This window comes from Solanum tuberosum, unplaced genomic scaffold, assembly GCF_000226075.1.
Source record: "Solanum tuberosum cultivar DM 1-3 516 R44 unplaced genomic scaffold, SolTub_3.0 scf00125, whole genome shotgun sequence".
NCBI lineage: Eukaryota > Viridiplantae > Streptophyta > Magnoliopsida > Solanales > Solanaceae > Solanum > Solanum tuberosum.
In genome coordinates, this window is record NW_006239052.1 from 1,113,993 (window position 1) to 1,128,564 (window position 14,572).

General features: G+C 29.3%; 1 protein-coding gene and 1 pseudogene across 1 annotated transcript; both read right to left on the reverse strand.

Annotated features, from left to right (window-relative positions):
• LOC102582202 (spermidine synthase 1-like) overlaps nucleotides 1-4,397 on the reverse strand; it is a 12,027-nt pseudogene extending 7,630 nt beyond the window's left edge.
• Nucleotides 4,398-10,631: 6,234 nt separating this feature from the next.
• LOC102598287 (spermidine synthase 2-like) lies at nucleotides 10,632-14,348 on the reverse strand. The gene is made up of 9 exons (XM_006350636.2): nucleotides 14,235-14,348; nucleotides 13,648-13,730; nucleotides 13,428-13,550; nucleotides 13,171-13,275; nucleotides 12,900-12,972; nucleotides 12,714-12,785; nucleotides 12,393-12,588; nucleotides 11,232-11,361; nucleotides 10,632-10,817 (listed from the first exon to the last, which is right to left on the reverse strand). The coding sequence occupies exons 1-9, from the start codon at nucleotides 14,332-14,334 to the stop codon at nucleotides 10,755-10,757; spliced, it is 945 nt and encodes a 314-aa protein (XP_006350698.2). The 5' UTR covers nucleotides 14,335-14,348; the 3' UTR covers nucleotides 10,632-10,754.
• Between the last annotated feature and the right edge of the window lie 224 nt (nucleotides 14,349-14,572).

Here is a 14,572-nt window from a genome sequence, read left to right on the forward strand (position 1 = left end):
ATATTCTATATTATTTTAAAAGGGAGTTTATGCCCAAGTTCTACTATATAATAAATATAATATATAATATTGAAGAAACTTCCTTTTAAATGTCTCACAAGAATATTATATATTATATTTGGGCCTAAACTCTCTTTTATAATATAGTAGATAGAAAAATAGAAAGTAGAATAGAAAGTAGAATAGAATAGAATAAAGAAGGAGTAACGGTAAATAGTTACTTTAAATATTTGATATAAAGAAATTGATAACTACCCACAAAACTGATAATTTGGTTGGTTACTTTTCTTTTGCTTTTTGGTTAATTTTAGAAACAAATTTAAAAATTATAATTTACAGTTACATTACGTTAAATTTTAAAATTGTTTTAAAATTTTATCTCATTTAAATGTAAGAATTGATTTAAAATAATTTTTTAAAATAAAATAGTAGATTATTATTCAAACTAATTACACATCATTAATTTTAATTAATTTTAAAACTATTTTTGTGGTGCTGACACGTGACACTTTTTCTTATCCTAATATATATAGATAGATATAGATTATTATTATTATTATTATTATCATTAGATATTTTTTTTGTAAACTGAAAATGAAAGACTATAACATGTCTTTTAAAGAAACTGAAACGTTTTTTAAATTTTAAAAAACTAACAATTTTAATTGGGGTAAAAAAACTTTAACTATTCTTTTAAAACAGTAACTTTTTTATTTGATTAAAATATTGAATTAATTCTATTTAATTAATTAATAATTTAAAAGTTAAAATTAGAGATTAATTTTGGTGTTGACACGTAGGCGCTATTACCTCTCCTATTATATATATATATATAGAAGATATGTGTCAAAAAGTTATTAATACATATTTTTCATCCTTAATATTATTAATTCTAATTAAATTATTTGAGTGGCAATACATATTTAATTAATCATCTATAAAAAGAAAATGTTGTTAGGAGTATACCATCTTCTATATAAAGTGTTGCACGTGGATCCTCGTATCCCTTAGCTATTGCAGGAAGATATTTCCATGAAACCTATAGTTTATTGAAAAATAATAATTAGGAACAAAAAAAAATTAAAAGTCCAAACTAATTAAGTTCAGAGGCGGAGCTAGGTGGAGGTTCGTGGGTTCGGATAAACCCAATAACTTTTCGGTAGACTCTATATTTGTACTAGAAATTTAAATAAATATATATGTATTTTAACTTGTGAACCCCTAAAAAGATTGATTGACGGTTCAGTGATAAGGAAGGGACCGTGGAAATATTTTTCACGATAGACTTGTGGGTAAGGAAATTTAGAACTCCCAAACTTCTAATCCTTGCTCCGCGATTAAGTCTATAAGTAAAAATACTTACATCAATAACCATCTCATCAATCTCGACCAAATCAACTTTCTCAACAGATGAATAACGTAAAACTTCCCTCAAAGTAAAACCCATTCCTCCTCCAATAATCAGAACCTGAAAAAAATCAAATTTAGTCGAACTTTAATATAAATATCAAACCGCGGATGAGGAATTAAAAAAAAAAAGGTACTCCCTCCGTCCACAATTGTTTGTCAGGGTAAGGTCATGCACACCCCTCAAGGAAAATTTAATAGAAGGTGTAATTTGACTAATATAACCCTACTATACCAAGAATAACCAAAAGTCTACATAACTTTCAATTGAACTACACTATCATTAAGGGCAGAATTGGAAAAAAGTGATTAATTGTTTCTTGATTGTTTAAATTAACAATTAATCTTGGACATTTATTTTTAGTATACCTGCCAAATAATTATGGACGGAGGGAGTACCTTCTTTGGGTTAGGAATAGAAGCAAGTGGGAGATGGACAATCATTTCAACATAAGAATATACATCTCTCTCTGTATGTTGAATTATCCCATCAAGAACTATCACTTTTCCAAAAGTTAATGACTGCCACAGTAATATTAATTGATTAATAATTAATAATATTCACAATATTAATTAATTACATAATTAAAATTATGATAAAGTAGTAAGTACCTGAGCGATCATAATATCCTGGTCTTTGACCTCCCCTTGAATAATATCTTTTCTATCTTAATTGATTTAATTTCTCCAGGTACTAACAGTTTTTATTCACCAATGCAAAAATCAATTATCCATCATTTAGTTAAAACAAATAAATAAATAAATATTTCATCAAAAAAGTTAATTACATTTTTTTTTCATTTGTTCAAGGCATTATTTGTTTCCAACTTTCCATTAAGATTCAGACGTCTGAATCTGAATAAGAATCTGAATATTATAATCTGTATAAAGATCTAGATGTCGAGATCTGAAATTTTGAATACACATCTGAATAATTAAAATTTTAAGATTGGTTGTTTTCAATATATGAATATACATATGAAATTAAACATTTATATCAATTAAATTAATATTATAAAATTTTCATTTCATCAAAAAAAAAAAAAAAAAAAAAAAAAATTTGTTCAAGGCATTATTTGTTTCCAACTTTCCATTAAGATTCAGACGTCTGAATCTGAATAAGAATCTGAATATTATAATCTGTATAAAGATCTAGATGTCGAGATCTGAAATTTTGAATACACATCTGAATAATTAAAATTTTAAGATTGGTTGTTTTCAATATATGAATATACATATGAAATTAAACATTTATATCAATTAAATTAATATTATAAAATTTTCATTTCATCAAAAAAAAAAAAAAAAAAATTGATTAAAAAATTAAATTATATGATATGCAAATAAAATTATATATCAGTACAAAAATTATTATAACATGATTTTTTTTAAAGAATTCAACATAAACATATTTATTCATAAAAAAGAAGTACCCAACTTATCAAATACAATAAAGAATGTTTCACATTATCAACGCCTAACATATATTCTAATTAGTTAAAAAAATTAAAGAATTATTCCTAAAATAATTTCGATGACTTTAATGTAATTCTCTTACTTGTGTGTAGCCGTAAATTTCCACAATATATATGAACAGATAGTATTGTATAATGATTCTTCCTATCCAAGACCACAATATATACTAACAGATAGCATTATTTTTATTAATAGATAACTCTAAAGCAGTACTTGACTTCTCATCAATTTCCAATTGAGACAAAGACATTTTTCTTTTCATCCCACAATCATAACTAAACTCTCTCACTTATTTTTGTCTTCTTTGTTTTATTTTCTCTACACAATATTCCCCAGAACAATAAGGTTTTAAAATGAATTATGAGTCATAATAAAAATTTAACTCTTTCTTATTATATAACATAATAACCATTTTGGACATCGAAAACAAAGATATGAATTTTATTACTATTAATTTTTTTTAATATTATTTAGGGTTAGAACTAAGTTTTGAAAGATAGGACAAATTTTATATTTTTTTAAAAATAATTTCTTCACTTTGGACGTCTTCACAAATTTAACAATTTTTTTAAGACTAAATATTTATATAGATATTTACAAAAATATTGAAAATTGAAAAAACATTTTCCGAAAAATCTTTTCCTTCATACCAAACACATCCTAAGTGTTTTTTTGATCTTCTAAGCGTGTTTCAAAACAAGTGATTTGTTAAAAAAAAAAAATTAAGAAAATATTTTTAAAATGCACAAAATATTTTCTAGAAACTCAATTGTGCAGGATGAAAATTGAAAGAAATATTAAAAGAGTCGTAATAGGGCGAGATAAAATATAGGAGTTAAGGTTAGTTATTTTGTAGTCGCCCCAATCTATTTTTGACTCCCCTGGATGAAATTTTGTCTCCCGCTACTATATGTAGTAGTAGATACAGAAGAGACACTAGGACGGGGATAAGTACAACTTGAACTCTAATCATCAACTCTTGTTGAAGAAGGACCTTAAAAAAAAATTGTACACAAATCTTGAAAGGGTAGAGGTAAAGTGTACTTGATAAACATCAATATAGTCTAAAAAATTGTTAATATAAAAAAATGCTTGTAAAGATTATGAAAACTTATCCATTTAAAGAGGAAAAAATTGATGTTTGATTAAGAAAAGAGAGGAAGAAAATTTGTAGCGACAGAGAAAAAAAAGTGACGAGTGATTATTTTAAAGCGTAATAAATAATTAGTTAAGTCTGAATGATATAAATAATTATGATTCAGATCTCCATTAAACACAAACAAATAAGACGTAAGTCTTGATGTACAAAAATCATATCATACTTATTAATACAGATTAAAAGTAACATATATTCGATAAAAAAAATAAAAAATATTGAAACGGATGTGATAGAAAAGATGGAAATGCTAACCAAGAAAGAGGTCGGTGACATCTGAATACCAACCAGGAATAATTGAAAGACATTCAATTTCTTCGCCATTGCTGTTATCAACACTCACACATTCCTTTTCCATTTTTTTTTCTTGTTTCTAGTAAAATAGTATAGACTATAATCTCTTTGCACATGTATTACTCCTCGTATTTATAGTACTAAAGCTTGAAATATCAACACCTCTCGTTAGAAGCGAAGGAATCTTTTTTATATATATATTTGTACTTTAGATATAGTTTCGTTAAATTTAATTGTATTATATATTATTAATTTTACTGGTCCGCATCAATAAAATAGATAAATGGATTGAGGTCTTTTATTTCTTAATAATTTAGCTTAAAATATTTTGTTGTGTAATATTACTTTAAGTTTGATGTTGGGCCTGTGTATAACATGAGCTACTCCGAACTAATTTATAGTACTAAAACTTGAATTTTCGAAACCTCTAATTAAAAGCGGAAATTCTTTTTTCATTTCATCCGTTTGATATCTGCATTAAGACTTCAATTATTATCATCTCTAAATTGCCGCGTAGCCAGAATTTTTATATAGAGAATCAAAATTTTATAAAATAAATGCACAATTTTTTTTATAGGAATTCATAAATGCATTTAAACTTTGTATTCATTCGTCCTAATTTTATGTGTTCTTTTTTTTTATACTGATTAAAAAGAACAGAATGTCAAATAAATCTAAATAGTAAATGTATCACAACACAATTTTGGGTAGGTAAGATATTACTACGTATAATACATCCATTTTGAAATTAAAATTCATTTTGATGGAATACACAAATGTGAGGTTGACAATTTGTACAACGTGTGCACATAATTACTGAAAATTGTTCTTATTGTACAGATTGGAAAAGTATAACTATGGTATACATGTGATTTTTTATCGTATTTGAATTTTATTTTTTCTTTTGTTCACTAAAAGGAAAAAATATAATTTATATATTTTTTCCATATCTGAGTATCTTTTGTTTAGTGGAAAAGTTTGAAACTAATCTTCTCATAGCAAGAATAGAAAAAAACAATAGTATCCATAATGTTTTTTATTAGTTTTTCAATATGTAGGTCAATTGGCCAAAGCATATAATAATATTAAATTGTTTTAATATAATTTTATGTGAAGATTTGTATCTAACTATATATGGAGAAAAATTTCTTCTCAACAATCCTGCTACTCCATCTTTAAAAATAAAATCAATTTTTCAAATCGTGTTTACTTTAATACATGAACTCCAACTTTCAACCCTGCTAACTTTTAATGTTTGAGCTTCAATTTTCAACTCATGCATATTACTTTTAAGGCCAAATGGTCTGATTGACTCTTGTACTTGTATGAGTTTGTATTCTGAACACTTCTACTTGATTTTTTGTCAATTGAACCCTTAAACCCAATTAAAATGAGACTTTTAAACCCCTCCAACCATGTGTGTAACTCACTTTCCATTATATAAACGACATGCTATATTCACGTCAGATATAATAATGTCATGTCATAATTATATCATAAGTATTTTTAAATTATCAACCAAAAATGTTATTCCATTTAAGACAAAAATAATATTTTTTCTATTTACAAAAATAAAATAAAATAGTTATTTCTCTCATCTTTTCTCCACCTCCCTCAACCCACAACCACCATTAACACCATCTCCGTTCTCCTTAATTTTTCTTCTTCACGGTCGTCATTATCTATAGCCGTGACTAGGCTCTTCAAGTTCTTAAAAATCATAATTCAATTTTTTCTCGAAGTTTCCAACATTCATAATTCTTAATCGTATTGTTTTCATCAATGTTTGCATCCACCATAGATTCCTTTTCTCCATTAATGCCAATAAACCACCATTAAAATATCTCAATAGATCACAATATTTATACACAATTTTACATAACACATATCACCTAATTTCACAAAAACATTCCACAATCACTTTTCGTCCTTTATGACTATTAAATCTTTGTCACCTTATGAATTGTAAATAACCCCAAAAAATGAAAAGATTTTGTTTCTAAAGAGAGAAAATATGGAAAAAAAAAGGAAAGAGAATATTTTTTTTGGAGAGAGCTGGGAAGGGGAGAAAGAAAAAAGGAATGAGGTTGGATGGAGAAGAAGGTAATGGTGATTAGAGAGAAAGAGTATTGGGGTGGGCTGGGAGGGAAAGAAGAAAGAAGTGGATAAAAAAAGTTATTTTCAATTTTCTTTTATTTTTGGTCTTTTTTATTTAAAAAAAACATTATTTTTAGTCTAAATTTTGAGCTCACGCTCCTTCTAGGCATGAAATCACGTAGGTGCCAACTCAATAATTAAATTGTCACATAAATTTGGTCAATGATTAGAAAGACTTAAAATATTGAGTTTAATGGTTCAGTTGACAAAGAGTCAAATAGAAGGGTCCAAAATATAAACTCATACAAGTATAAGGGCACATCAAATCATTTCACCTTCTTTTAATGCATGAGCTCCACTTTCAACTATGTTTATAATTTTTAACGCAAGGTTCCAATATTATTAACACGTGCTTAGTTTGATGCACAAGGCTTCAATTTTAGCCATGACAACCCGCATTGATGAAGATTATGTGAAGAACGAAGATTATTATGCATGTGAAAATGTGGATCAAATTTTGTCAAAAAAATTCAACCGAAAGAGGAGATTTGTTAGAGTTTTGCCCTGATTTTCTTACAATATTTGCGAACCCCTTGTCGTTTTTGTGATACCTGGGAGGATTTTTTGGCCTACAAATTTTGGGGTTTAAGCCTCAGTTCCGACAAGTGTTTATAAAGACAATGGAAAATGGACTCGGCTAGTGATTTGATATAAAGCTGATGGAAAATGATTCCGACTTGTAAGATTATGCCGATGAGAAATGGTTCCGACAAGATATTAATTATTGTGACTTGATGCATTTGATGCTTATGTGTAGCTTGCTTGTTACTTGGATTGATGTACTTGTTGTGTGTGATTGAACTACTTGACTTTGAAAATGACTTACTTGATTCGTTTGATTGTTGATTGTGACTATTGTACTATGAATATTGGGTCTTGTGAGTCGTGTATTGTAGAATTACTAGGTTAGGCTGATTTCTGTGCAGGTTGTAGTTTGAGGAGGTTCGGTTGGAATGTAAGGGGTATTCGATTTCTAGCTATATGCCTGATTTACTAGGTTGTTGGTTGGGTACTGTGTTGTTGGTACTCACCCCTTGTTTCTACACTTGTGTAGGTTCCGAGCTCGAACTCGTGTGATCTCTTTCTCCTTCTTCTGATTTCGAGGCTTGTCAAGGATTTGAAGAGTTAGTTGTTTGTCACTTCGGTGAACCCTCTGTGCCTTTTTCTTAAAGCTTTGTTCTATTTGAGAAACAAAGATTGAGACTTGTTCTTATTTCTTAATTCCGCTTTTATGTATTTGGTGGCGTGTATACGTGGCAACCAGATTTTGAGGGGTTTAATAGAAAAATAAATTTTTCACTTTATCTAGTTCCTGTCTTACTGTTTTTCTGCATTGACTTCGTTTGAGGCTGACTTGTCTTTGTGGAAATAGACAAGTATCATCATATACATTTTTGAGTCGTGACAATATCACATCACTAGCCGGAACCATCTTCCATCGGCCTTATATCACATCACTAACCGGAACCATTTTCCATCAGTTTTATATCACATCACTAGCCAGAACCATTTCCCTTCGACTTTATATCACATCACTTGCCAGAATCATTTCCCTTCGACACAATATCACAAGACGAAATCATTTCCCATCGACTTTATATCACAACACTAACCAGAACTATTTTCCATCAGTTTTATATCACATTACTACGCAAAACCATTTTCCATTGACTTTATATCATATCACTAGCAGGAATCATTTCTCATCGGCTTTCTATCACATCACTAGTTGGAACTATTTCTCGTCGGCTTTATATCACATCACTTGTCGAAACTATTTTTCTTCGGCACAATATTACTAGCTGGAACCATTTTCCATCGGCTTTATATCACATGTCTCATCACGGTTTACAACAATCAATGCACATAAACAAATTTCACACCATAAAGATGAGACAACAGTTCAAGAGATTCAAGTCCACATTAATATCATCAAAGCATTTCATCAATCAATCAGATAAGGCTCACAACAAGGCAAATCACAAGTATTATGATCAATATGTTGTCTTTTCATTAATCCATTTTTTATTCATTAAGGTTAATCAAGTGGAATAATGAACTCATCACCTCATTATCATCACTCCCCAACACACACAATGAAGGGCAATACACAATTCTACCAGATTTATAAGGTTTAAGAAATCACTTGCCTTAATTTAATCAAATAGTCAATTCAAGACTTGAGTCTTCCCCTTCCGAACAACGTTCAAAGCCTCACAATATGATTCAATAAAGTTATCTTAATAAGATTTCAGAAATAATAATACACATATCATACTCTTTGAAAAATGGATCATTCAACTCAAAAATCAAAATTTGAAAATGACGTTTGAATCCGAAAATCTTTATTTGAAGAAGTTACCCAAGACATTTGGAACTCATTGGTGAAAACCATTTTGGAAAAGGATTTAAAATCAGTTCACAATCACCATTTTAGTTTAGAACGCAAATTCTTGAAAATCTTGCCATTTGTTAATTAAAATCTCAAGTTTTGCTATTTAAATCCATAAATAATTAAAGGTAAATTAAGTTTTAGGGTCACAAAAGCTTTACCCAAATGATTTAGCACAAGAAATCTCTTCAAAATTGCCTCCAAGGGTTTTATCAAGCTAAAAAATAAAAATAGGGCTTAAACCCTGAAATTTCAGACCAAAAATCTCTCTCCAATGTCGTAAAAGCGATCCAGGTGTGCTTAAGCGAACCCCACAAAAATTGGGGGTCTCACTTTTGCAAACCGAGCATCGCTTAAGCGATCATAGATAAAGTGAGTCTTGATTTGCTTAAGCAAACCCCTCCTAAATTGTTAGTCTCGCTTTTCTGGCCTTCGCAACAGTGAAAGCCCTCTACAAATGCAAGGACTGCAGAATCAGAAACATCAGCCTACACAAAAATCATCGAAAAGATCATCGGAATTCATTCGGGACCCTGTACACACAAAAAAAATCTGCAAATTGACTATACTCAATGTTTCGGACTCAACAGAACTATCGAAACACGAACCTGAGGTCTCCTTGACCCGACATCCGTGAAAGTCATAAGAAATGAACATAATGGCTAAAAGGCCAAAACAAGCTCATGATCTCTGAAAAATCAACCAAGACCTCACTTAAGCTTAAAACATCCCCAGAATCCAATAGAACTCTCAGAATTTCAATCCGAGCATCCAAACCACAAATGTCAACATAAATACTAAAATTTCACAAATTTCCAACTTAGGACCTCAAAAAAAACTCTGAATCGTAAACCAACAACTCTCATAGACCAATTCCCATATTTCAGAACTGATGAAATCGAAGGAATTTCATTCTGATACTCGAAATTCCAAAAGACATCAAAAACAACTTTTAACAAGGAATGACAGGATTTTTGAACAACAGATTGTGGATGAGAGTAGATTGACTAGAAATATTGCTTGTGCTTGTACTATTAGAGCACCATTTGGGGCAAAGGATGTAGTACAATCTTGGCTTGTAAAGTCTTAGTTTTCTGTGGAGATTGATGAGGAGTCTGGTAGATAGCAGTTGGTTAGGATGGTGCTATAAATTAGACTAAGCGGGTTGTGGTAGCTAGCTTGATTTGTAATTCTGTTTTGGGTGATTAATGGAAAAGTTAGTTACCTAAAAAAAAAAAAAAAGTTCCAGACCAACCTTCAAAACTCAAACAGAAATAACTCGAGGTCAATATCAGGAGGGGAAAAACGATAATTTTACGATAATTTTCAAAAATAACCAACCGGATCATTACATTAGGCGTACTTGGATCTGACAATATACATATACATATATTTAACTAAGAGTCTATGTATTTGATAAAGTGTACATGTGTCTAAGTTAAAATTATATAACCATTATAAATTTCTCATAAATCTTTGTTACGGAATGTCTCAATAACATAGTGATATGGCCTATGTTGAACTAGAAGCTCGAAATTATTGGAGAACAATTTCGAGGAAGAAGAGGTGTAAAGTTTGTTGAGTTTCGAAAAAATTAAGACATTTTTGAGTTTTTAATTTTTTAAGAGCTTTGATATATATGTACCATAGATATTCAAAACCGATATTTCCATATCCAATTTGAACGGCCTAAACACCTACCATTGTCATTAACCATTTATTACAAGAAAATAAAATTTGCATTTGAAATTAAATCTTCTAAAAACCAACCATTTATTAAAAGAAAATAAGGTTTGCAATTGACTATCGCCTTGCAAATTTATTTGAACATCAAATATCTATACTTGAAATTCCTAGATCTTCCAATAAGAATCAGTTTTTAGGACAAAGAACCTTTTGAGCAAAAGTTGGCAAAGCAAATGCAGCAGTATGAACCTGTGAATCAATTAAGAAAAAAAAATAGGATTATTAAACGACTATATATGTACAACTTAAAGACAAAATTTTAAGGGAAAATGGTTCGAAATATATTCGAATTTTGACCGAAATTGCTGTAACAATTCCAAACTTTGAGCAGGACCTATTATCCACTTGCACTATTTAATAGTAGTATATTTTAAAGGTATATATGTGCCCACGTGGACACGTTACTATTTATAATGCTGTAATATTTATGATGTCCATGTGGGCACATATATACCTTTAAAATATACTACTATTAAATAGTGTCGGGGTAAAAGGTTCTTTCCAAAGTTTGAAATTATTATAACAATTTTGATCAAAGTTTAAATATGTTTCCGACCTTTTTCCCAAATTTTAATTCAATAGAGAGAGAGAGAAAAAAGGTACCTCTGAGTTATAGTACTTTAAAGGTGATTCAGATTTTGTAGAGATGATATCCACATCAACTTTGTTTACAGGATTCTTGAAATCAACTAGAGGCCCATCAGTAGAGCAAATAACAAAACCAATAGCTCCACTGCAATATTATATATTAGAATTATTGTTTGTATAACAACAATAAATAATATATTCAGTGCATTTCAATAAAGTGGGTTTTACCTCTACTTTTATGGAGTAGAGCGTTTATTTTCTATAGACCCTCGATTCAAAAGAAAAAGGAATTTGAAGCACAATTATAAGGAAAGAAGAGAGCAAAACAGATACAAAGTAAAGTGAGCAATAAATAGTATTCACTCTGTTCCAATTTATATGGTTTACTTTCCTTTTTAGTCTGTTCGAAAAAGAATTACACATTTATATATTAAGTAACAATTTAACTTTAAAATACCCATTTTATTCTTAATGAAATGATTTATAGTCTCACAAATATCTATCACTTATTTTAGACCACAAGTTTCAAAAATCTTATTTTCTATCTTAAACTTTGTGCCGAGTCAAACTAACTCACATAAAATGGGATGGAGGAAGTAGTAAACACTGAATAACAAAAAATAATGTGATTTCTAAATATGATTACGAATAAGGAGGGGAAGCTAGCCTCGTGCCTTTCCTACATAAAATGCTACAACTCTCGACTATCCATTAAATTTCTACCCAAATTCTTAACCTCCATATATATCTTCTTATCTAGGGTCATGTTTTCGGTAAGCTTTGGCTTACCTCTACCTTTCCTAACTTCTATTATAGTCAGTCTTTCACACCTCCTTATGGGCGCACATCCACATGTCTCCTCTTCACATGTTTGAATCATTTCAGCCTTATTTCCCTCATCTTGTTCATCACAGAGGCCACTCTCACCTTGTACCGTATAACTTTATTTCTAATTATATCTTTCCTAATATGCCCACAAATCCATTTAAACATCCTCTTCTCTGCTACATTCATTTTCTAAATGTGGACATGCATAGTTGATCACACAATTCAATTATAATATAAACACAACAACAACAACAACAATAATAATAATAATAGGGAAGGAGAGAAGAACAACAACAACAACAATAACAATAATAATAATAATAATAATAGGGAAGGAGAGAAGATTGCCTTAGGAAGGAAGGTACATTAGTCCATCCATAGTTGACAGAGCCTTTGAAGAATATATTACAGTCTTCAACAAGTTTTTGGATAATATCCAAGAAAATCCATGCACTTTCACCCTGAGTTGAGTAAACTCCTCCTGGCCTTAAGGCTTTTGAAACTGCCTCAAAGAAGGGCTTTTCAAAGAAAAATTTTGATGGTCCTACATCCACACATTTAATATATTTTTTCAATTCGCACAAAAATTAAAGACCAACACAAAATACGTGTAAAGCAGAGCCCTCCATTTCTAATTTAATTATATACAAAATATTACTACTTAATTACCAATAGGATCAGAAGAATCTACTATAATTGCATCATATGTTCCTGGAGCAGTGTTCTTCACAAATGCATTTCCTTCAACATTGAAAATGTATCCAAAAGTTAATATATATTGCTCATCTTAAATATTATTAATTAATTCTAATTAAAATATTTAATCATCTATAAAAATTGTTGTTAGGAGTATACCATCTTCTACATAAAGTGTTGCACGTGGATCCTCGTATCCCTTAGCTATGTCAGGAAAATATTTCCTTGAAGCCTATATTTAATTGAAAAATAATAAGTATAAATAAAGTACTGAAATTTCATATATTTAGGGGCTAATTACATATTATTTTGAAAGTTTTCCCAATTACAAAAATCGTAGATTTTTAATTGCTCTCAGATACATTCCTTGAGTGTCTGATACATTTTTGGCCAAAAATAAAGTGTCCAAAATAATAAAATAAATACTTACATTAACCACCATGTCATCAATTTCGACTAAATCAACTTTTTCAATAGATGGATAACGTAAAACTTCTCTCAAAGTAAATCCCATTCCTCCACCAACAATTAGAACCTAAAATATATCAAACAAAAATATAAGATATGTTGAAAATCTATATTTGGATGGAAGAATTTATAAAGTTGATCAAGATAGTATACGAATTTAAATTTAATCAGGCTTTAATGAAGATACTAGATACAGAGTGAGAAATAAAAAAAAATTACCTTTTTTGGGTTAGGAATAGAAGCAAGTGGGAGATGGACAATCATTTCAACATAAGAGCATACATCTCTCTCTGTATGTTGAATTATCCCATCAAGAACTATTACTTTTCCAAAAGTTAATGACTGCCACAGTAATATGAATTGATTAATAACTAATAATATTTACAATATTAATTAATTACATAATTAAAATTATGGTAAAGTAGTAACTAGTAAGTACCTGAAAGATCATAATATCCTGGTACTTTGACCTCCCCTTGAATAATATCTTTTCTATCTTAATTGACATGATTTCTCCAGGTACTAACAGTTTTTATTCACCAATGCAAAAATCAATTTTCCATCATTTAGTTAAAATAAAGTATTTCATCACAAAAGAAATATTCCTTGTAGTTTGAGGCATGTTATTGATACTGTCCTTAACGATATTTTATCTGATTGACATAGTTTCATTTGCTATGTATATTTTTGTTTGTATAATACGTTTGTCAATATACAAACAAATAAGTATATACAAATTATGTATTTATATATTTAAGAATTTTTTCGAACTTATACAAATCAAATGTATGATCAACTGAATAATTATATACAAGCTAGGATAAACATATATAAATTCTGGATCTATACAATTAGGAAAATTTTGTTCTTATACAATTAATTAGGAGCCGAATCATACAAATACTAGATTCGGACCACGTAATTATGATTGTAAGTTAGTAACGAATGGTAATTTTATTAAACCATAGCGATATTACTAGTAAATATATATCTGATAAAACAATGGAGATAAGATAGAATGCTGACCAGGAAAGAGATCACTGACATCTGAATACCATCCAGGAATAATTGAAAGGCATTCCATTTCTTTGACACTGTGATCAACACTCATACATTCCTCTTCCATTTTCTTTATTTTTTTGTTTCTAAAACTAAGATTTTGCACTCTAATATATACATATGTTTCTCGTAATATTTTTATTTATTATTATCATATTATATAAGAGGCAGTTACAGCGTCAATAATCATACAGCTCATCATCAACCTACGTGAATATTTTGGAATTATAAATTCTTTCTTGCTGAGCTCTACTATATTGTTTGTACTAGAGGGCGTGTAACACGACCTATTGTTTAATGTCAAT